General features: G+C 45.8%; 1 protein-coding gene across 1 annotated transcript; it reads right to left on the bottom strand.

The window, feature by feature from the left end:
* Nucleotides 1–1,991: 1,991 nt before the first annotated feature.
* Nucleotides 1,992–21,921, bottom strand: MYOG (myogenin). Its single transcript, XM_069633677.1, has 3 exons — nucleotides 21,337–21,921; nucleotides 3,881–3,962; nucleotides 1,992–2,815 (listed from the first exon to the last, which is right to left on the bottom strand). Exons 1-3 carry the CDS (start codon nucleotides 21,838–21,840, stop codon nucleotides 2,700–2,702), a joined length of 702 nt encoding a protein of 233 aa, XP_069489778.1. The 5' UTR covers nucleotides 21,841–21,921; the 3' UTR covers nucleotides 1,992–2,699.
* Between the last annotated feature and the right edge of the window lie 1,122 nt (nucleotides 21,922–23,043).

Genomic DNA, 23,043 nt, shown 5'->3' with positions numbered 1-23,043 from the left:
CAAGTATGCCGAGGACCCTTGCAGAACAAAAGATGACCCTGAGACGCACTTGAAGAAGTTTGTCAACCAAATCCTGCTGCTGTCCCGGTGAAGTCCTGCTTTGCGCCTGATCTCAGAAGACCTGGGAAGGTACTTATAACCCTTGGAGTGGTGGGACCAAGCATTCTCGATGCCTCCTGGCATCCTTGCAAGTGGGCCTGTTCAGAAGTGTCCCTGGGCTATCCAGCGGGCTGTACAGCTCTAACGTAGGTTGCCACGCAAAAGTGTTGCCGTTTCCTGTGTTGACCCGAGACTTGGGTGAAACCTACTTTGTCCAACAAGGCACCCTTTTTCTGAATTTCATCATCCCAGCACCTTCGGGCTGTGAAATAGAAGGCTGCATCATACCTCAAGAGCTGGGTCCCCATGCATCACTGTGCTGCAGTGGCGGTCACTAATGGCAGTTTTTAGTGCTCATTCTAGTCCCCTGGGACTTGCTGCATCAGTGCTTTCTTCTTTTCTTGTCGGAACCGAGTGTAGCAGCGTCTGTACCATACCGGATCTGTAACCGAAACCCACAGCACCTGTGCATCTGGAAACTGAATGGAGTACGAGACAACATACCTCTGGTGACCACCTCTGGACCTGCCAAGTCTGGACTAAAACTGAACTAAGGGTGGTGAGTAGTTAAGTCACTTGACGGTGGCCCTTCATTCATTCATAGAGGGCTGATTTTGGCCTTCCAGTTTGCTTACGTAGTGCTAGCGGCCTAGAGCTCTCCCAAAGTCGGGAACAGCTTTGTTCACAGTAACAGATCCTCACCTGACTCTTGGAACCCGTTTCACCCCTTCAGAATTGTTCTCCTAACTTTTTCCTGCTCCCTAAAAAGAAAGAAGAGCTTAGAGGTGTACTTATCACGCACGCTTAGTCAGGCACCTTCAGGTTCGCATCGGGTCTGGAGCACGTAGCAGATGCAGTGCAATTTGCCCACGGATAGCAAACATTTCCTGCACACTCATTGCACTTAATGAAATGCTTTAGTGAGTCACACTATGTGCAAATTGTGCCTTCTACTCAAGTTGTATGCACACGTCCGTGTGAAAAATGTTTTCTGTGTTTTGATTATCATTGCATTAGTGAAGCTGGCACAATAACAATTTTAATAAGCAATCCAATTTCTGGAAAATAAGCATCCTATTTTGATAGGGCCTTTTAGTTGCATGTGTGTGGAAATGCCTTTTCTGTCGCTTTTGGAATAACATAACAGTTTAGACACTTGTAAAAAGCAATGCAAAGTGCATTCTTCAGCTTGCACAATACAAACTCTTTAGCCGGGCAATGTGCCGCATTTGTTTCATAGCAACCACTGGACGACCATGTTCTCGATTTTGCAGCAGGACTTAAGCAGCAACTCGTAGGTCCTTGACAGCTGTCACTCTTGCAGGGCACCTCTTGAGGATCGCAGTCATCAGAGTGCCATTGTGGGTTCCTGGGCCTTGAGAGTGGAGGGGATGAGAGATGTGGAAAATGCAGAGTTCCTTCGTTGGCTGGGACATGGTGAGCATATTCTGCAGGGGTGTAAAGGTGGAGGGCTATGCAGCATCTGTCTAGTGCAGGGGGGGGCTCATACTTAATGGTTTTTCTATGTGCACGCAAGGGAGCATGCAGTGGGTGTGCAACAGCACGGTGCATATGTTGCACTGTGAAAGGGCGCGCATCAGTGTGAGCTGTGGCATAACTGCTACTGTAGCAAATACATTGTTGGAGTGCTCTGTTGCGAATAATTCCCTGCACTACTCTGCATTATTGTTAAAGGCAAATACAGGATATCCTGTTGCCAAAATACAAATGTGAAAGTCTGAGATTCCCACAACGCGTGTATTCTACTGCACCAAAATGTGGGCCTTGCGAACCAAGGTCTGGTAGTAATTTGGATAGATTTGTAATATAGTGGACTTTGGAAGTGACACTTTTATTGAAATGTCCATAAACCACAAACAGCACCACAAAAATACTCAAACAAGAATCTCTTTATTAAAAAAACATCAAAATAAGTTAGCAAAAATAAAAAAAACTTGCAAATCCACACAACGGAGTAAAAAAGGCTTACAATATACATCTAGCTCTGAAAAATCCATTTGCAAAATTACAAAACAGCAATACAAAAATATCATTGGCCCCAAAAGAAAAAAACAAACTTGTTTTAGCAAAACACACATCTATTGTCAACAAAATACTTTAAAAAATATATGTCTCAGATTCAAAAAGATGGAATTATTCATTTAAAACGTGAGTTGCGTTTTCATGCTATGGTGCCTTAAATACCAAAAACAATTGCAATGAATAGAATGTTTTGTCCCTAAATAAATAATTATGTACTTTTTCTTATAATTAAATACAATTTTTTATTCCTTAAAGTCAATTTTACTTCTCCCTTTGAGAAATTGATTTTAATGGTCAATATTAATATATTTAAATATTAATTAATTTAAATATTTCAATAAAATAATCATGGCGTCTTTGACTAGTGTCTTTGGTTGTCTTTAAAGATGAGCAACATCCTTCTGTGTCTATTGAGCTACTATGGGTTAAGATTTCCTGTAGTGGCGTAGCTCTGTTAAGTACAATACTGCGGCATTAGAGGGCTTGGTTCATGGTGGTTCCTTTTCATTGCCAGCTGGGCGGAGGTCTGCGGCGCGCCAGTGGTTGTGCGATCAGTTCTAGATGTGCTGCTCTGGAAAAATGACAGCGACATCTTCGACTGTGATGCTTTCGACGATTGACGAGAGCGAATGAAGGTTGTGTTGATCGGGCGAGTCGTCCTGCAACATGTGATCTGTGAATGGAAGAGATGTGTGGACGTTAGCAATGTTTTGATTGGATCACTTGACCAACACAAAGAACAACGCAAGTCCTCTTTGTGTTCCACCAAAAGGCAACAAACTGAATGTTATGGGGGGGGGGTGGAATCGTCCCAATGACTAAGAATTCATGTGGGCAGCTTGCATTCCATTTTAACCCCCCATGTGCCATTCGAGAAGATGGAACAGCCTGAATTCAATTTTGGGTCCATCCTAAAAGAAGCACTTCACACAGCCTGGTGTCATCAAATCCCTTCTGTACCCATCCATATTAACCCCACATATGTTTGAGCCTTGTTGGGCATCATTAGAAGCTTGGTATCCCAAGCATAGCAAGCTTGGGACCCTGTCTGGGTATACCATTGCACTGTAAGTGAAAGGTTTTGAGTCAATCATCAGTACCATGAATATTGAAGTGACTCCTTTCATCAGGTAAGTCAGACATCAGGTAATGATGAGGCGGGAGACGTGGGGTACAAAGGGACAAAAAGGGGACTAGCTTTCTTCTTTATTACATAGTGCTTCTGTGACATCACAGAAGTAGATCCATTTAATTTGGTTTCTTATATCACACAGTCAAGCTGGACTCTAGGCTCTAAAGGTGGAACAGTACTCTGTATCAAACCCATGCTACTCAGTGAAGCCTTTTTTCCAAGATTAGCACATTGCCCCTAAGCTACCCTCCCGGATAACCAATAGGTGGTCAGATAGCACAGTGGGCTAATCGCTCGCCTCTGATATCTGTGAGAAGAGAAGAAGGAGGAGAAGAAGAAGAATGCATTTTCACACATTTCAAGGAAGAAAAGTGTGTCTCCTCCCTCTGAAAACATCACATAATTTGTGGAAACAATCAGCGTTGTCTCCCATCTACTTTACAGAATCATATATATATATATATATATATATATATATATATATAGGCCTATAGCAGCACCCCCCGCACTGTCAATCTGAACGTGTAAATGCAAGCAGGGCTTTCTAGCATTCAAGCCGTTACGAAGAGAAAGGACTACTATAAGCAGGGAGCATATCCTACTCACCTCCTGGATTGGTGCTGAACTCTGACTGGTCATTCCATTCTGGACTGCAGGAGGAGCTGGTGGATCCACAGTCACTCGACACCTGCAATTTAATACCAAGATCGTTACTGAAAAGGGTTTCTTTGAAAAGAAAATAACTACAGACCGATTAAAATGCAGGAAACGTGATACATGTTTTAATATAAGGAATGCCTATTCTTGTGCAACATCTGGGACGTATCTGGCGGTCATCAGATGATCTGACCATGCTTGAGGCCGGTGCTCTGGAACCTGTGGCTTGCCGAGTGTTATGGACTCCAAGTCCCATGTTCCCTCACCTCTGACCATGCTGGCTAGAGCTGATGGGAGCTATTATCCAAAACACGTGGAGGGACAAAGGTTGCTGATCTCTGGATGAAACCGCATCATATGTTTATCAGTGCAATTGATATGATTTTCAGTCAAGAGAACGTGTTACATTCCAAGTGCCTTGCCGTCTCAAGGCGCTTCTGGGGGCAGATTACTGAATATTTGCATCAGTGATAACAATTTTGCAATTTCACTTAGCACCAGTTTTGCTGCTTAGGTAACACAGAATGGAGCAAACAGGGTTTGTCCCGCGATATCCATTAAACACATTTGCAGTCTAGCAAAAATTAATCAGCCTTTTGTTTTTCCAATGTTTCCTACAAAACATAACATAAAAGGAGCTTATATATTTCTTTTTATTTAATGCATCAAACATAATAAAGAAATAAGCATGCTTCATTTTTCCCCCAGTTAAAAAGATTTTAGAGCAAAACCTGTTAGCTCAATTCCATATGATTCAAGCCACAAGATTGGTGCTCAATTAATTCACTCCCTTTTTTTGCTCAAGGGCACTTTTCAAGAATCTGGCACCAGGTGCTCATTAGTTTCCCATAGTGTCACGTGTCACTCTTCTGCGGGAGCCTGGCTGACTCTTGGAGAAGACTTTCCCAATTCAGTCCTCCTAAAATGCCTAATTCTGGTTCCCTATTGAGACGCATACTTACCTGCAACCTCACAGCTGACCCCTCCGCCCCTTCATGAAATGTTTTATATCTTATTTAATGCAACTTGGTCAGTATTGCACAACCTTCTCTCTCTGCACCCTGAAGAACACTCATTGGCAGGCGGTGCTTTAAAAGACACCATAATGAGAAAGTGAATAAATACATCCTTCCTGCTAGGTTACCCAGTTCCATGCGTGGCACCTCGAGCCAGTCCTGCTTTCTGCTTCCAATTGCATTCTGGGACTTGTAGTTTTGTTTTTCCCATTGCAAGGGTAGGCCTATAAACCCGGGCATGCAGTGGGGAAAGAAAACAGGCCTGGCTCAAAGATTCTACATGGAACTGGAAAACTTGGCAGCTAGGATGAATTCATACAAGCCAGTGGTCGAAGTGTACGAAAAGAAGTAGTTGAACTATGTTCCCTGCTGGTCTGCCCCTCTCCCCACAAACTCCTTTGCTGTGCCCCCTCCCACTCACAATCCAAACCCCCAAACAAACACATCTACTATTTATGGTAATGTGCCGTGCAGTGCACTGAAATGCAACTTCAACTTCTTCCTACACTTTTATTTTAAAACTAAACCATTCCAGAATGGTTTGTTTTTAAAATAAAAGTATAGGAACGGTGAAACTGCTCCCGCCCACTTCCAGCTCTGATACAAGCACATGGGTACGGGAGTTAGACAGGCAGAGGTATGAAAAGCGGACACTATTGTACAGGAAATTCTAGGTACCTTTCTCTAACCATAAAGAGATCATGTGTGGTGCCATTTTCAGCACCAACGTGACTTTACAGGGGTCTTACCTGCTTGGTCTTGCTTCTTGTTCTGATAGTAAACCCGCTTTACAATCCTACCAGCAGAAACTTTGCACTGTATTAGCACTAGGGCAAATGCGTGTTCTTTCAATGCATTTAAGCAGCAGAACAATGTCTGTGTGCGAATGTGAAATTGCATTGGCAGTAAAGCAACCATTGCCCTGGTTCCAAAATGTATTGAAAGAATACATGTTTGCACCACGGCAACTTTTTGGTCCCAGCGCTAACAGCACGTAAAATTGCATGAGCCAATTTTCTAAGCGATGGTCCCAGAAAGCCATCAAAGCAAACAGTACTATCAAAGGACATGAGCACTATTCACCGTGAGCACTCGTAGGAGTAGAGGAAGTGACACTACTTGCCGTTGACAGCACAGGAAGGGAACTCAGACAGCGTAATGACAATCCTTCAACTAATATACATCCACTACAAAACTGGAAAGCCTTACCAAAGCAGATCGAAGAAAACCTAGGGCAGCTCTCAAATAACAATGCAGCCATCGGCTAGCCTTTGCGTTCTCTATCGGCCGGGCGGATAACTCTGGGGGGTGTGTTCATCTTGCAAGTAATCCTGCACCGAACAGCACAGGTTCGATACCAGGTCCCGCGTTTAGGGGATGGAGTCTGGCTTGAAGCGAAATATAAAAAAAATATATATATTTTTTTTTTAATGTTGTTGGTACCTATGGGATGTAGATGGAGTGCTTGCAAGTGCCTTCATTTCCACTACCTAGACTCGAGAGGTGGTCCATATGAAAGGTGAGAGTCTAGAGGCCAAAGTGGTCGTCTGGGGATTCATACTGGTTTGGGATTCATAGTGGTTGTCTGGGGATTCATAGTGGTTAGGGATTCATAGTGGTTGTCTGGAGATTCATAGTGGTTAGGGATTCACAGTGGTTGTCTGGGGATTCATAGGGGTTAGGGATTCATAGTGGTTGTCTGGGGATTCATAGTGGTTAGGGATTCATAGTGGTCGTCTGGTGATTCATAGTGGTTAGGCGTGTAACCGCCTTGAAGATGTCCATGAAGTGTGGCAAGTTGCATTGTATAGTACCATTGTCTTTTTAGATTTTAGGGTACAGATACCACAGCACTCTTTTTTTCCTGTCACAGGCGTTTTCTCCCACCGTCATGACTGTTTTTTTGTTTTAATATGGACACTTGCCGAAATGTTTGTCTGCAAATGTTCACGAAACCTGGGATTTGAGTGAACTTCCTAAAGTTTTTAGCTTGAGGCAATCCAAAATATATCCAATGCAGCACCTACGCTTGGTGAAGAAGCATACGCGTTCACTGCAGTCTGAGTTAATTCTGGTGTTTTAGCCAAATTAGAAGGAGGAATAGAAAAATCTTTTATTTTTGAAGACTCTTGATCTCCAACAGGTGTTTTCTTTTTTTCAGCTAGCGATTCTGTTTGCAAGGATAAACATATGTTTACAAGTGAATTGTGGTCAATTGGATTTTCTAATGACAAATTAGGATCAGTAATGACTTCATTCATAGTTTCTTGAGGCATGTTTGCAGTAGGCAACTCAACAGTATCAGCCCTCATTGCTGGTTTGAGGAAAGCTGTAATCTTGCCTCTGTCATTCTCTGCAAACCCATGCATGTCACAGGTGGTACTCCTGATGCCCATCGCAATCGACGCAGGCTGTTTAGTCAGTTTCTTACTGTTCCTCTGCTTCAGATTGCGACTCGCAGTTAATACGCGAGTGCAGGCAGCGCGTTCCTTGGTTCGCAATGAATAATTGCGACTAATTGCTGCCATTTCAAGAAATTGATTTAAAGTTACAACAAAATGCCCAGCATTCTATATAAGACATTTTGACACAATCACAGCAATTGCATTGCCACAGACGACAACTTAGAGCAGCAGACTACCAGCTCGGTTTATACAATATTATGGTAGCATTAGAGAGCCCACAGGGCCCCAATGATGTACGAGGAGTCACTTTGCTCATTATTTTTTAGCTAAAAGGGAAGGAGTTCTTGGAGGCTCACAGTCTGCTCTTGCAGACTTCACAAGCTACCCAAATTATACTTTATGCCTGCAATTGTGTCAAAAGCAGCTCTACGGCTGCACCCAGACACTGTTAAGTGCACCAACAAGCTAACCAAGCAGGGTCTCACCACCATAAAAGGTGCACACACTGCTCGAATTACTCTATGGTCGAGGGTTAGCCAGGCCACTCTGAAGCCACTGTCGCTGAGAGCAGGGACGAGCCATTGACTTGTTGAAAAACGTGCAGCAGACTCACCAATTGCCCCACAGCACAGCACAGGTCTCTGATTTAATAAGAATCCCAAAAAGGCTAGCCCCGGCTGTCCCGGGGGCCATGCGGGGTGTTGTCTGCACTCACTGCTGCGCGACCCGCTCCAACCCGGGTCCAGGTCTTAACTTGTGCTGGCGATAGAGTAGATGTAGCACTTACTCTGCACTGTACTCAAAGGTCTCTTCAGGAGTATAGGGCAATGTCTGCCCGATTCCCGCACCTCCACTTGATGCAGCCCAGCTCAGCACCACAGCCCACGGCAGCCCGCAGCTTCACCAGCTTCACATGTCACCAGTCACTATTCCACTTATGGTTAGAGGAAGGGACCCAGAAAGGCGTCAAACAGCACTGCATGTGCACTCTGTCTCTATCTCAATCCTGCAATCTAATCTAGATCTAATCTGAGCCCAGATTAAAGGAATGGCACACAGTGATTCAAACAAATCCAAAATAATGACTGAATTAATAACGAATCCAAAACAATGAAAAAGAACACATTTTTGGGTAAAAATATATATGGGGGTTAAGAGGGAGAAAATGGGTGGGGTGGGGGTGGCTTTCAAACATAGGGAAAAGGGGAGGTTTGGGACCCCCGATTCTTTCTTTCAAAAAATCTATATTTTTCGCTCTTATAGGTTCGTTATTAATTCATTCTAGGCTATTTGATTCGTTTAAATCACATGGAACCAAAGGAATGCACCATGTCATGGAACCTGCTGCATATGTTCTAAAGTATGTACATTGCAGAGCTTTTCTAAGGAAGGCCTTGGCATTTAATCGTGTAATTAAATCGGAAGCGATTTATGCGGAAACTCCTTCCTGGGGCTCTGCAAGTTTCCGTGGCAGTAGAAAATGTGTTGTTAGCACAGAAACGATGGACAGAAGCACAAATCGCCTTCAGTCCTCACCCAAATCAAAGATCAAGGCCAAGGCTGCAAAAAGGATACACACACCCTCTGGTATTTCTTCTAATCAGCTTCAGGGCATACTCTGAATAATTAGCACCAAGTAGGCCTGGAGCAAAGCTCAAGAGCTACATCCTTGGCATGGAAGCAATACAACGCAGAGCAACACAGGTTCGAATCCCGGTCCTTCACTTAGAGACTTAGAGGTCCTTCAACATTATTGCAATCCATTTTATCCAAATCAACCCTTGCAAGTCCCTAACGGGATGGGAAATTATGTGCAGCAGTAGGGATTGGCTGAAGGTGCGTGTACCAGCAAAGAATTGGGCATGTTTCCAACACCCGGAAATTGAATGCGCAACTGAACATATCTGGGCGACTAGCTGGTGATAGCCATTCACCCACTGGTGTTAGTGATTGCATGTACACTGATGGGGCTTTCAATGGCCCGTTCCAGTTCTGGTTGAGAGGAGGAAACGTGGAAAGGAAATGGAAATGCTCATGCCAAGCATAGGGTTTCCATTTGAGGTGTAGATGTGTTTGCAGCCTCCTACCGGCGCCTTGCTTTTATCACCATCATTCTATCTTGTGTCACGCCCGCGGCCTAGATTTTGCAGATGTACTGCTTCACTGGCTTGCATCGTTGCCATACGTGAGAAGCCCATCTAGTCCTGCGGTTTTATATTTCCCTTTGGATTATGGGATTTGCATTGTTTTCGTTTTTGAGCGACAGGAAACTACAAGTCCCATCATTCCAAGGCAGAAGTCGACTTGGGGTCGGTCTCACGCATGGCCACAGGAAATTCGAGTGCTCTGCTGTGCATGTAGACCGATTTGCTCACGTATAGAAATCTAGAGGGTTTTCTCCACTTGAGTGTCCATGCACACATGCACGAGGAGAAAATTACATTTCAGAAACTGTCTTATTTCTTCAGAATGTTTTTTAAACTAAATGCTGTGCCTTTTTGAGGGTTGACCTGCAGATGATGTATGCTTTTTTCGCTGTTGCTCACATCTGAATGTCTAGAGAATGGATATAGCCATACCACCCACCGCTAAGGCCTCATTTCTGAAGGTAAGTACATGCCTTCTGATAGAGGAAGCTATTCATTAAAGCCAATGAACAACTGAAGAATATTGCACAATCTAAGCCTCATTTATTGAATTCCTAAATTCAATCTGCTCTCCACTATAAGTGTCCCTGATGTCGCAATCGAATTGGAGCACATACTGCTTGCCTGCTTTCTCTATTACCAAACTCTCTTCACCGTTCCCTAGTTGTTCGTGCTTCGATTTGAAGTTATTGAAAAATCCACCGGATAAATTGGATATTGTGTTATATTTTCACATCACGGTTTTGTTATTTTCATCATCCACCTTGGGGCGGCGTCTAACAGCTGTTTTGGTAACAAGAAAAAAACTAAATCCTGTCCAATTTGGCCGGGCACTGAATTGCCTGAAAGATGTCGATGTGATGAGAAACTGGGTCTCATTCTAGTCTTGCGAGGTGCACACGGGGTTGTGAGTTTGTTTGGCTCTGCACTAGCGTGAAGGCAAATTCCGCTACCCCACACATCCCTCATTCTTGGTCAGGCGGCATTTGACATTTTCAATGACAAATGCCCCAGCATGAGAACATTAAAACAATGCTTTCGAAAGTCTCGCATAGTTCGAACTGAGGAATTGGTGAAATTGACCAAGTATACAATTGCACGATTCCCAGTTAATGGGGGAGCGCAGGGAAGGCACCACACGTATTCTGGGCCTACCAAGCTACAGTTCATCTCCCATGACCTTCGATTTCCCACTGTTTCACCCCTCTTCCCCCTGAGTCATCTACGTGTTCCCCCTCCACCGCTTCTGCTGAGGAGCTGTACTCTAATCCTTCCTCCCGCTGATATATTTAATTGAGATTTTATTCGAATGCGCCATTTAAGGTTCTATTCTTTATGGTTTCATCCTTTCAGAAAACTTGCTATTCATTTTTGATTAGGGTTTTTGCCATAGGATTTTTTTATATACATAGAAATACAATTCTTTATATTTTGTGTTCCTTGCATGGTCTTTGGATGCAATTTAAATGGCTTTATTGGGCAAATTGTATATGTTGCCTTGAAGTGTATTGCCCAGTGGGAAGCGACAGAGCTCTTTACAATCATAGGGAGAAGTACAGAGCCTGGGGAGTGGGTGGAAGGCGATCAATACAAGGGGGTGGGGAGCTAACAGAGGAGGGGTATAGGGAGGCAATTTGACAGCAAAGAATCCAGAAGCAATCGGGGGAGGTACCAGGGTGGGTTAGATCGCCAAGCCTCAGGTTAGGCGGGGAAGTGAAGGGTGTGTGGCCATAGTGTTACAGAGATGCCCTTCCTCGAAGGGAAGGATCTTCTTAACCAGATGCACTGAAGTCATACATATCTCCAGACTCAACAAAGCAATTTTATGGGCACAAGTGATAACTGCCTTGATAAAGGTTTACTGAAATCCAAGGTATCTTAAAACGTTATTAGGAAACTACGAATACAATGGGGTGCCTTTATTTACTCTTATGTACTAGATACCGCAAACTGCTTAATTTCTTGGGGCAAGTGCGAGCAGCATCCATTTCAATAATGCACATTTTCTCCACTGCAGAATGAGGAACTGGAACTCATCCATGCCATGGTTTGAACCTGTAACATGCATGTCCATCACAGACCTCTGCGGTGGTTACTCAACCCACTAAGCAATTTTACTATCCAGGGCCTGGAAATTGCAATCTCTGCTTTCCTAATATTCCACACTCTCCTCATCCAAAACCATTCATATATTGTTTACCTTAATGCTTTTGTGTGCTACTCTTTCGTCACTATCTCTGTTTTCCATTTTCTGTCAGCATTTTAAGGAAATCTGCGCTTTCATCAGAGAAGTAAAAGCTTAGCGATAAAGGGAAGACCAGCTAATATGTAACCAAATGAAAGGAAATTCCGCTCCAGTTTCAGTATATCCTTCCTCTATGTCTACACTTTTCGGAACATGTATGCATTTTCCTTTCGGTGTCTTTCGGGAATTTGAAATAAAGCTTATACATGCCCGATGTTTCCTGTTCTGCCGCTTGGATTCCTGCTCCTCCCTACTCTTTGGGCTTTCTACTTCTCAGCCTGCCCCTCTTAAATCCATCTACCACTCTGCGGTTCGAACCCTCTGTCTACTTACCACCCGTGACTCCATCTCTACCTCTCTCTCTTCCCTTGGCTGGCTTCCTTTCCATTCCCAACTTAAATTTCAATTTCTCTGCCTTGTCTTTAAATCTCTCCATGGTCTCGCTTCCCCTTATCTCTCCTCCCTTCTCTCCTTCTACTCTCCCTCCTGTTCCCTTCGTTCAGCTGACCACTTCCTTCTCACGGTACCTCCCTCCCCCTGTGCCTCCTCTCGCTTCCGCTCCTTCCAACTCCTAGCACCTCTACACTGGAACTCCCTTCCTCTTGCCATCCGCTCTACCCCCACCTTCACCTCCTTTCGCTCTTCCCTTAAATCTCTCCTCCTCCATTCTCCTCCCTGAATCACCTCCCCACCTCCTGCTTCCCCCCTCTCCTCCCTATTCTTCCCCTAACTATCCCCCCTCTCACCCTCCCCATCCCTCCTCCTACCATTTTTCACCACTCCCCTCCCATCCACTCCCTCTCCCAACCTAACTCCCTCAGTTAATTGCTCTTTTCATTATCGACTGATTCATAATGTATTTGCTTCTACTGTTATTGTTTGTTTATGTAATTTGTTGTTCAATTGTACAGCGCTTTGGCGTAAAGCGCTTAATAAATCAATAAATACAAATACAAATATTAGGAGGTCACTGCAAACGGCCAGAGTGCAATCATTATGTGACTGAATATTACACCTTATCTTGCTGGGCTCTGGTGGTGGATAAAATGGAGACAGGTGCGTAGGGATTTTATCTGCACTGTTAACAGTACAGCCCGGAGATGATATTTTTGTGGTTGCTTGGAAACGAGGGACTGGGTCATGCAAACCCCCTTCCCGTGACCCCACACCGCCCTGTTAAAAGGCTCTGATAATGAGGCGGTTCTCTCGTCCGCTTTATTCCCGATCACAGGTAAGTCCATATTGTATTGCAATTCAGCAATGTCACTGTTGTCAGCACAAACGATGTCAGCTGCCAGCAGTGAACATTCATTATGGGCAAAATTTTCAGTGAGTGATTGCAGCTCTTGCACCCTGGGCCGCATGATTTTCCCACAACCTGGGAGTTTGATCTTGCCAAAACATTGTGAAGCAAAAGTAAATGTCAGCATTTGCAGGCTGGGAAGATTTCTTTACTTATCTTATGTGTTTGTTTTTTTTAGTTCCCTATATACCACTTGTCATGATCTCACTGAACTTCCTGGTATTGACTGCACTTATACAACTTCTAACGGGACATGTTTTGAAGGCATTGAGGACAAGAGGTTAAGACCAGTGTCCTAAACAAAGTGGGCACATAGGAGGGAACGGGTACAGGCCATGTTGGTGAGCTACTCCTAAGCTAACCCAGGTTTCGTGTTGGCTGAGGAAGGGCATTTGTCTTACTGTAAGGAGGGACTGAGGGGTCATGAGAAAAGTTTTGTGCAAACAGTTTTGAAAGAACTGTCCCTCATAAAATCCTACGACTATACTATGTAAAACCAGTTGCATACACCTACCAGAAAGGTGAGCAACCTGGGGATGGCAAGCACAGAGCACGGACCTACCAAATGAAAGACTACACACAGGTCCAGAATGCTTTATGCTTTATGTATGCTATTGTGCTAGGGGAGACATTCTGTAACCCACTGAACTAGGGCACACCCAACACTATGCAATTTCTGAATCTAGGTGCTTCTCAAAAATGCTTTCTAGGAACACGGATCTATACTCTATACAGGGAATAGACCTAATCAAGGTCTATATATTATAGTGCCTGGCCGCATCTTGCATTTCAGCCTAACCGGATATTAGTGGAGGCGGGCCTTACTTGGCCTGTGGTGGAGATGTGTGGACTGTCCATACAGGAGAGTATGGGCGGTGGAGGGGTGAAAACAGATACACACCTAAATGGGGAGCACAGTATTGGGGGGGCTCCCGACACAATGTATGCTCTGAATCTGTGGGCACTCTAGCACCTAAATGGATTGTTGGGGGTTGGAAATGTGCTGCTTATAACTAACCGCACAAAAAACTCACCATTCTGAACACTGACCGCATACTCTGAACTGAACACAAGCATACCTCTACTGCACGCACTTCCCATCCCAACACAAAACCAAACCATGCACAATCCTACCTCAACACCATGACGGCCACCAACTCAAAAAACACCAATGCTCAGTGACCAATTTCTCCGAACTGAAGCTGCCAACAGCACATCAAAGCTCTCTAGCTTTTTTCCCTCTCAAACCCATTCACAACCCCCCATCACCCCTCCTTCCATTGCAGATCCGCTGCAGTGCCAAGAGACCATGCCAGTGGCAGCGGTGCGCGGTACAAGACCCAGTAGCATAACATGCGCTGCTCCCTAAAGCTAGGTTACTGATGAAATAAGAAAGGCACGGCTAATACCGGCAAATCTTACGAATCCCAAACACCCAAGGAAACATAAACTCCGTAGATCCTTAGGAGCGAGGACATTAACTGTGCAGTAATGGATCTCTGAGATAAGTAATAGAATCTGCTAGGTCACGGAGGCAGAGTAAAACCAGACAATATTCTCATTTTACTGCAGTCGCCAGCACACATTTTCCGTGCGTCGTCGTTTTTTTCTGGAAACCAGATAAGAGTGGGAGTTGGACATACGCCGCCAGAAAATCCATGGAATGACACTCCAGCTAATGGCCTGCACCCTTTTCCCTGCTCGCCGATCCCGGTCGAAAGCTACTGTAAATGATAGCGTTAGAGAAGGCGCAACGGGCTGCTGATTAGTTGACATAGTCCATCCTTCAAATTGCCCGGATCATTAGGTGCACGGGTCATGTCATCGTCAAATCTTCTTACCTTCCTTTTAAGATTATCAAATGGCTCCATATCATCGGGGAACTACCAATTCCAATCTAGGGCTTTGCTTTTACTATAGTTTTATGTTACCCCATTTTAGTATATTGACGTGGCCAATGACTACAACTCCTAGAATTCAATTGATGGAGAAATAAGATACCCACTCAAGGCCGTTTCTCCACATTTGGTACAGGGCCACTTTACCACATATGTTTCTGCATTTTTGAGGGGGTGTGGAAAGTGGACAGATTTATTAAGTTTTGAGGGTTCTGGGGTGGTGGTGGGGCGAGCAAGGGAGTTACACGGGCTTGACCCCATAAAAATGCCACAAGGAATGCAATGATTCCACAAGGACGGCCCAGATTCAAACAGAAGTTCAGGGCTGGGCCATGAAATCCCTGGTGACATGATCTGGTCCAATCACCGTGGCATATTAAACAACAACACCCTTAGTTTAGATACCCCAAATACCAGCTCCATCCCATCTGCCACTCCCAGCTAAGCCATTCGGCCATGGTGTGACTGCTTCATGTCCCAGCCTGTGGCATGCAGGCTCCTCCCTACACATTCCACGATTCCCACTCATCTCCTTTGGGTCAGGGCCTAAGAATGCCACTCATGCTCTCGGCAGAACATTCCGGTGGAAGCTTAGCATACCCGGCGACTTCACATTGGCATTCTTAAGACATTTTACTCTATGTTAAATAAGATGGCGCAGTACTAAGATCCCGCCAGTATAGCCTTGCGAACATCCGGCAGAAGTAGCGTGTTCACACTTTGCCGCAGTGAGGGCCCAATGCCAGGGTCCAGCAGCTCTGGGACAATTTGCCCCTTCACACGCCAACAGACAACTGCCCTAGATTGTGTAATCCACTGCACGGCATCGCTCATGGTAATCAAGATGGCGCTACCATGGAATGGATGACTCGACAATATAGTGAGTGTTCGCTCAAAGTGGAAACTCATTTTGATCTTGACAGAGGGCGATGCTGATCCATCCAATTGCTCCAGTCCTTGACGTGTGACTTGCCCACAAAATATATACGTCAAGTGGCATTCTAGTTATGCATAAGATTTTATTGTTAAGCATCAGTAGATGGACAGATTAACAAAAACTCTTTTTTTAAAAAAAAATGTGTGTTATGGTTTAACAAAGAAAGCCTTACACACATTTACTTCAAAAATACACAGAAAACGCAGTCAATTCATAAATAACCAAAACCTAAATTATATGTTTACACTTCACAAATATAACACAGTAACTTCTATTTGCTTGTCTTAAATGCTCTACCTCACCAACCCGTCCCCAGTCTTCACACTAAGTTGACTATTTTCTCAACGTGTAGATGGGCAAAGACTTGACATCCCTTTTGGCTGGGAACAATTTTCACCAGTTTCTTCTTTAAAGTAGCATATGTTCTGCCATGACTTTTAGAGGTGTATTTAAAACGAGTACTGAACATTCCTAAACAGACATAAACGTGAGCCTCTCAGAGTTTGGAGCTGTGGCGTGGCAGTCTGTTATATCTCATGTCTGGAGCTGCTGGGGGTCCCCAGATGTTACATATACGGTTTACTCGCAGTACCCCAGCAGTGCCATCCTTGATTGTTGCATGTGATGGGTGGGGTTGTTGATCCCCCCTCCAAGCTGTCACATTGTGCGTGTCCCTCTAAATAACAGTGATTGCTGGTTATTCATTTCGAAATAAGCGGTCTTCAAACTGTGGATAATAAAACCAGATATGGAATCTGGGGGAGCCTAGCAACAATATTTGTACTCAAGGGGGGGGCTCTGTAACAACATGTTCACTCATGTGGTTGGGGGGGAGCGGTCAGCATAAAAAAGCTTCAATGGTACTGTCCTAAAGGGTTCACCCTCTACCATGCAGTCCCATGCGATGGGCACTGCTGCCAACATCCAAAGGGCACCCTGCCATCTCCATGTGCAGATAGCCGAAATAGCTGCCACTACTGATTTAACATTCAGAGACACTGACCTACCAGGGATGAGTGGCAACATGAAGACAGCATGCCGAGCAGAGAGCTGGCGTCAAGGCGCGCCCCGGGGAGCTGGCGTCAAGGCGTGCCCGGGGGAGCTGGCATCAACGCCTCTGTAAGCTGGCAAAGACACGTCTTGCTGGCCTTTCCACTGAGTCTGCCCCGCTGTAGAGGCGGCCGCCTTCAGCAAGATGTCTCCATTTCCTCATGGGGAAGGGGATCCCCCACAACCCCATGGCAGGCGATTTGCTCATAGAGTGCCTTTTAGGAGGGTGAGATCTGTGCCAAGCTAACAGCATACCACAGCGAGTGCTAACCAAACAGGGTCAGATTGAGGCATAACATTGTCTCGGGCTCCAATGAAAAAGTTGCCCGCAGTTGCAAGTGGCAATTCATTCCTTTTGTGGCAAACTGTTTGAGTAGTACCCCAGGGGGCATGGTGGGGTTGATAAAATGTGATGCACATTGTGCATTTTAAAGAATATTTATACGGTAACACTGGTCAAAACTATTAGCCGCATGGTGACGTAACTTATCAAACTGACCCAGACTAGCATTTTGTGTTCTTTGTTTCGGGCATTGCCCTATAGGCCGAGGCTGTAACCAAATGGCCACGGGGCTGGTCCCTGCCTACCATATAGCATTTCATTTTCCGAACCTGTAGAACTTGCAGGGTTTACAGTGCCTACCATCATGCCAGCTGACAGTACTCACAGTGCAAGTACTGCTGCCACTACCTGGGCAGTCTGTAGTGCTGTAATTGCCCGCACGGCATAGAGGGGCTGCCAGCACCACCCCGGCATGCACTATTAACCAGCCAGAAACAACATGCAGTCACACCCTCCACCCCTGAGGGAGGCCAGAATCAAGCCAGCGTGCAATGTTTTTAGCACCCACGCCATTTGAAGCAGTGGCAGTTACCAGCAATTAGCATGTAGTGAAACCCCCAACCCCACCCCCACAGATAATGCAGCTGCTTGTGAATGGTATTGATTGCAGCCCCCACGTGCAGCAGCGAATAGCCAGCAGCAGACAGACCCCGGAGGAGAGCTGCCAATATAGACTCCATAGGAATGCTATGCCGGGCCGCCAGAGGATGCACTGCTGCCAGGGCACGCGGCACCCCATGCACAGCTGCACATTACTGAATGCAATTAATTCATCTGGCACGAATGCACAGGATAGCATCCGAACCACCTTTCAGCAATGCCATCAGTGATATGGCCAGTAACACATATCAGCAAACAAATACGTACGCTACATACTACCAGAGGCGTTGCTAAGGGGCCGGGGGGGGCAAAGGGGGCTATAGCCCCTGGTCTTTTGGTTGTAGCCCCGGGTAGAATCTCAGGAGCTACAACCAAAAGGTTAGCTAGCCCCCAGTTCCGACAGTTCTGACATTAGTGTAGCCCCGGGTCTTTTCCAGACCTGGCAACACCCCTGCATACTACCCTGGGCCCGGCATGCGGTGCAGTCAAGGTACATAGCACGCACAAAGCGGCCGCCCCTGTACACAGAAAGACCCGAGTTCCAACAGGGTTCCACCCAGGGATACAAACCAAAAGTCTTAGGCATATTTGTGTGGCTCATATTACGGTACCCCAGTTTCCAAAGCTGCCAAAAGTCCAAGAATGTGGGTACGGGTGTTGCGATACCAACCTGAAGGGCTAGACTAATAACTAGACACGTTGTACCAGGCCACAGAGGGAATCATTGTCTGGTGTGCCACTCTGGATGGGGGCGTTTTCATGTGTTTTTACAATAGAGGCAGAGACGCACTGAAAACTGCGGTTTTCTGAGTGAGGGGTCACGCATTGCCAAATTAAGTGCCACTTATACCCGTGGGAATCGGGTGGGGGTCTGATTTTGGCAGGATTTGTCTCATCTGCTTTAAAGGGAGATCAGTGGATGACGAAACATATACATGGAGAAACATGAACGCTTTAAAAATCTATCAACAAGTTAGGAAGCACTGCAGTATTATATTGAGAAAAAAATGAGTATGTATAATGGAGGGGGGGTGATAGAGGATTCGAGAGCGCTTACCCCCCCTGCATTTGTCCGCCACCCGTGTCTGCCATCTCACTGCCCGGCCGACAACTTCCGGGTGGTGCCCTTCTGAAGCGGTCACGTGGCCACCTCTGCTTCACGGTCAATGTTGGCGGCTTTGACGGCACCAGGGGTCATTTCCAAAGGCACCCGGACGGCCGCTTAACCTGGAGTCGAAGCCAATGAAACATGCCTCCACTCTCCGCTCCTCCATCAAGGGCCCCTCACTAGGAGGGGATTCGCCTATTAGCACCCGACCCTCTCAACTCTCACTAAACTTCCTTTGCAGAACCCACAGCGGACTCATGCGTTCACCACACAGATCTGTGTGCGTCCTCATGGCCGTAGGTTCAAATGCAGGTGTGCTCGCTCAGACTTTCATCCTTCCGAGACGGATAACATGAGTACCGTTGAGTTTCGAAACGATAAACAAATGTTTATACTGCCAGGAAAACAAACCTTCAGTATGTTCACAAGTGTGGCTGGCGGAGGAGAGGCAAAGTTCACCACCACCAGCTGAAAGTGGGGCTTGGTTGTCTTAGTGGCACACCCGGTGACTCGGGCAATACCTGCTGATATCCTAGGAACGTATCACAGAGACTTTGCATCAGTGCAAGTGCCCCGTTTTCCACTAGCACAAAATATTGTTTTCATGTATTTTTGCACTGGGACATGTTAGCTCCAATATTAATACTGTGCAAGAGGGCACTGCACCGTTGCAAAGTTTCTGTAAAGCAGGGCCTGGTGTCCAAATAGCTGATGGGTGAGTCCGCAGCAGCTGACTTAGTTTGGCAATCAGTGCACTACACACATGTTCAATCCGTTCATAGACATTACACGCATAGGCTGATTTGTTGGGCCAAGCTTTCATATGTGAAGATCGTCAGTAGTAAAATAACGCTGTCATGTTTAGTGAGCTCCACAGGAGGCACACACACACTTCTATGATGTCTACATGTGCCGGAGGAGACAACACGCTCACATTGGGAACATGACAGTTCTATACAACATATGTTTCAGCCCTGGCCTAGCGCTTACAAGCTCGACGACTCTGGCATGAAGCGCTATATAAATCGCCAATAATCGCAATAATGAGGAGTCCTCCCATGGGCACACACGTCGGCACCAGGGGGTATTTTCCACATAGCAGACGCTTTCCAGGAACTTTTCTGAAGAGCGGGAAGAAAATGGATGCCACGCCTAGACTCATTTGCCGGGGACATCCGGCCACTGTAGGTGGAAGCCCATTTTAAAGGGGTGACAGGAGCAAGTAAGCACATTGCAATTATATGCTACCCGGAGGAATTGCCAGCGGTAAAGAGACGATGGCTCAACAGCTTGCATCCACCACTTGTTCCCAATGCGTCCTCAGTTCAGACCACCAACTTCCGCTATTTAGTAACCTGCAAGAGTTCCCGTGAGACCCACCCCAAGGCACGTCCTTCTCTCATAAACACATTGGGCGGATAGCTCAGGAGCAACGTGCTCTCCTTGGAAGCAAGATGACAGGGAGCCCCACAGGTTCGATCCCCGGGTCCGTGCTTAGAAACCTCTGGGTATTAAGTGCGTTATAAATAACCTATGATATAATTATTTTGGAAGGAGCTCATTCCTTTTTCTAGTGCAACATTCTAGATACCAGGAAACGGCTGCTTCAGAACACAATTGGGACTTTTTCGGATCGAGGCTGGCTCACCATCACACGTAACATGTGTTCTCAAACAGTGATGCCAGCTTAAAATGAATTCGCTGGCTGTGCTCAGAGGACCGCTTAGCCGAAGGAAAAAAACGGAATCGTACCAAAATGTCACCCTGACAATTACGACGGCCGAAATGCTGACTTTTTTTTTTAACTCCCCCCTTACACCACGTATATATGTGGGGGGTATAGAATATAATATTAATATGGGGGGCAGCAGGGGGTCTCCCCCCGCATATATATGGGGTGAAAAGAGGTTTTTAAAAAAGTTGGCATTTTCGGCCGTCGCAAAAATCACATAGATCTGAAAAAAAACAGCTGTAAGAACCAAAAAAGTGTTTAAAAAGTAGTAAAAAAAAAAGAAATAATCTCTCTGTTGCATATCATCAGAGTGTGAAAATGCATGCAGGACGAAAATAAGCCTGTGCGAAAAATATATTGAGTGACTTTGTTCGTGTCTTCTTCTATTTTTGGTTTTCATTTAATTTTACGTTGCAGTTTTATACATAGAGCTAAAAATCTTGTGTGGCGGGCGTACAGTGTGGCTCTTACATTTTGCTTACATGAGACCAGTAAAAACAGAAAATTAGGACAACAGGGATCAATAGAAAGAGATATTATTTGGTAGCCGTTCTTCAATCGCCCTGGAAATGGATTCTGATGGTTAATAAAAGGTTGTGCTCTTTGCCCCTACTCTCTTACCCCTTGGGAACTGGTGGTCCGGTAGCGCAGGTCCCGCTGCCCACCGTCCTGCTGGTTCAGTGAGCCGAGTAAAGTCTGTAACCGCTCAATGTACTGGATGGCGCTGCGTAGGATCTCCACCTTGGGCAGCCTTTGGTTGGGGTTGAGCAGCGTGCTCCTCTTGAGCGCCTCGAAGGCTTCGTTCACCTTCTTCAGCCGCCTCTTCTCCCGTAGGGTGGCCGCCCGGCGCCGGTCAACTGACACTGTCTTCCGTTTGCAGATCTTGCAGGCCCAGGGCAAGCACTGGCCCGGACAGTGCTCCTGTTGGCCCAAGCCCGACATTGGCGACAGCTTCTCCTCGAGCCCGGAGCCGGCCAAAACCCGGCCATCGGCGCCGAGGCCTCCGCCGGGCCTCTCCTGGTATCCAGTCTGTTCATAGCCCGGCAGCCTGGGTGAGAAATACGTTTCTCCATCGTAAAATCTCTGATCTGGGAAAAAATAGGGATTGGTCTCAAAAAGCTCCATACTCTAGTGCTCTGGAGAGGCTGTCTGAATATGTGGACAGCAACTGCTCGTCTGTCTCCCCACGCCAACTGTTTGGTGGCATTTAAACCCTCCACTGGCATTAAATCACAGAGATAAATATAGAAAATGCACAAGAAACCTGATCTAGCTGTAAGCTGTTGCCACACATCAAAACTTTTACATCTGATTTCATGTTGTTTCCCCCTGGGGGATTCTGCTGGAACAGGGCCTGCAATTCACCGAAGGGGGAGATGTGAAAAACCTGGCGCGGCTAATAAAGCCGTAAAATACACTTTAAAACAATGTTGTAACTCGATGAGCCCCCGCATCCCCCTCGCCGGTCTTCACAATGCCATGGTGAGTGCAGTGCTCGCCCGCATTCCACGCCAAGGGCCGGCTCGAGCGCTGCTCATCTGTTGTCTTCAATTACGGCACCGACGCTCCACGCACTGGCACGCAGGGCTGTCAATCAGCAGCGTCAGGGCGCCCCGCGCGCTTCTGGGAGCGAGGGAATGACATGGCAGGTGACAAGAAGCAAGGTGCGCCCTCCCGCGCTGCTTCACTGTCCTCTTTCTGTTACTACTACATACCTGCTGGAGAGGGGGTGTGACCAGACCAGCCACCACAACTTTCTTCTTAAATATTTGCATTCTAGTTAAATGTTGGCAAGTCTTCTGCAGTAGCCCTGCAGACAATGCGAAGGACAGGAAAATAGGCACAACATAGCACACCAACTAGATGTTCCTGAAGAGGTCCAAAGTGTGTACAACCTGCTATTTATCAAAGACTGGGTTGGCCTGAAGGCCTTTTAACCTAAGTGCAGTGCTTTAAGTGGGGTAGTAAATTGAGGGGGTCCTCATTTCGGGGTGGGGCTTCCACGGTGGGCGTGGCCTGAAAAGTGCACAAATCATAGGTGCGCACACAAATATATAAATGTATGTAAGCATTCATATGTTTGTATGCATACCTTACGATGGTTTATGTACTTTTAAAGCCATCTTTTATAAACATAGAAATATGTACCATATTTCTAAAAGATGGCTTGAAACGTACACAATTCAAGCCATCTTTTATAAAGCTTTGAGAACGGACAAAACCTGAGGTGTCTTTGTCCGTGAACAAAGCTTTATAAAAGAAGGCTTGAATTGTGTACTTTTTAACCCATCTTTTATAAACATAGAAATATGTTTATAAAAGATGGTT

Source organism: Ambystoma mexicanum, chromosome 13 (genome assembly GCF_040938575.1).
Source record: "Ambystoma mexicanum isolate Mex_15411 chromosome 13, UKY_AmexF1_1, whole genome shotgun sequence".
NCBI lineage: Eukaryota > Metazoa > Chordata > Amphibia > Caudata > Ambystomatidae > Ambystoma > Ambystoma mexicanum.
This window is presented reverse-complemented; position numbering and strand designations above follow the sequence as displayed.

Coding starts and splice junctions, on each gene's coding strand:
- MYOG (XM_069633677.1), bottom strand. CDS start 21,840: ATGGAGCTTTTTGAGACCAATCCCTATTTTTTCCCAGATCAGAGATTT. Junction 3,963..21,336: donor GGACCACCAGTTCCCAAGGG/GTAAGAGAGTAG, acceptor ATTAAATTGCAG/GTGTCGAGTGACTGTGGATC. Junction 2,816..3,880: donor GTTCAGCACCAATCCAGGAG/GTGAGTAGGATA, acceptor TTCCATTCACAG/ATCACATGTTGCAGGACGAC.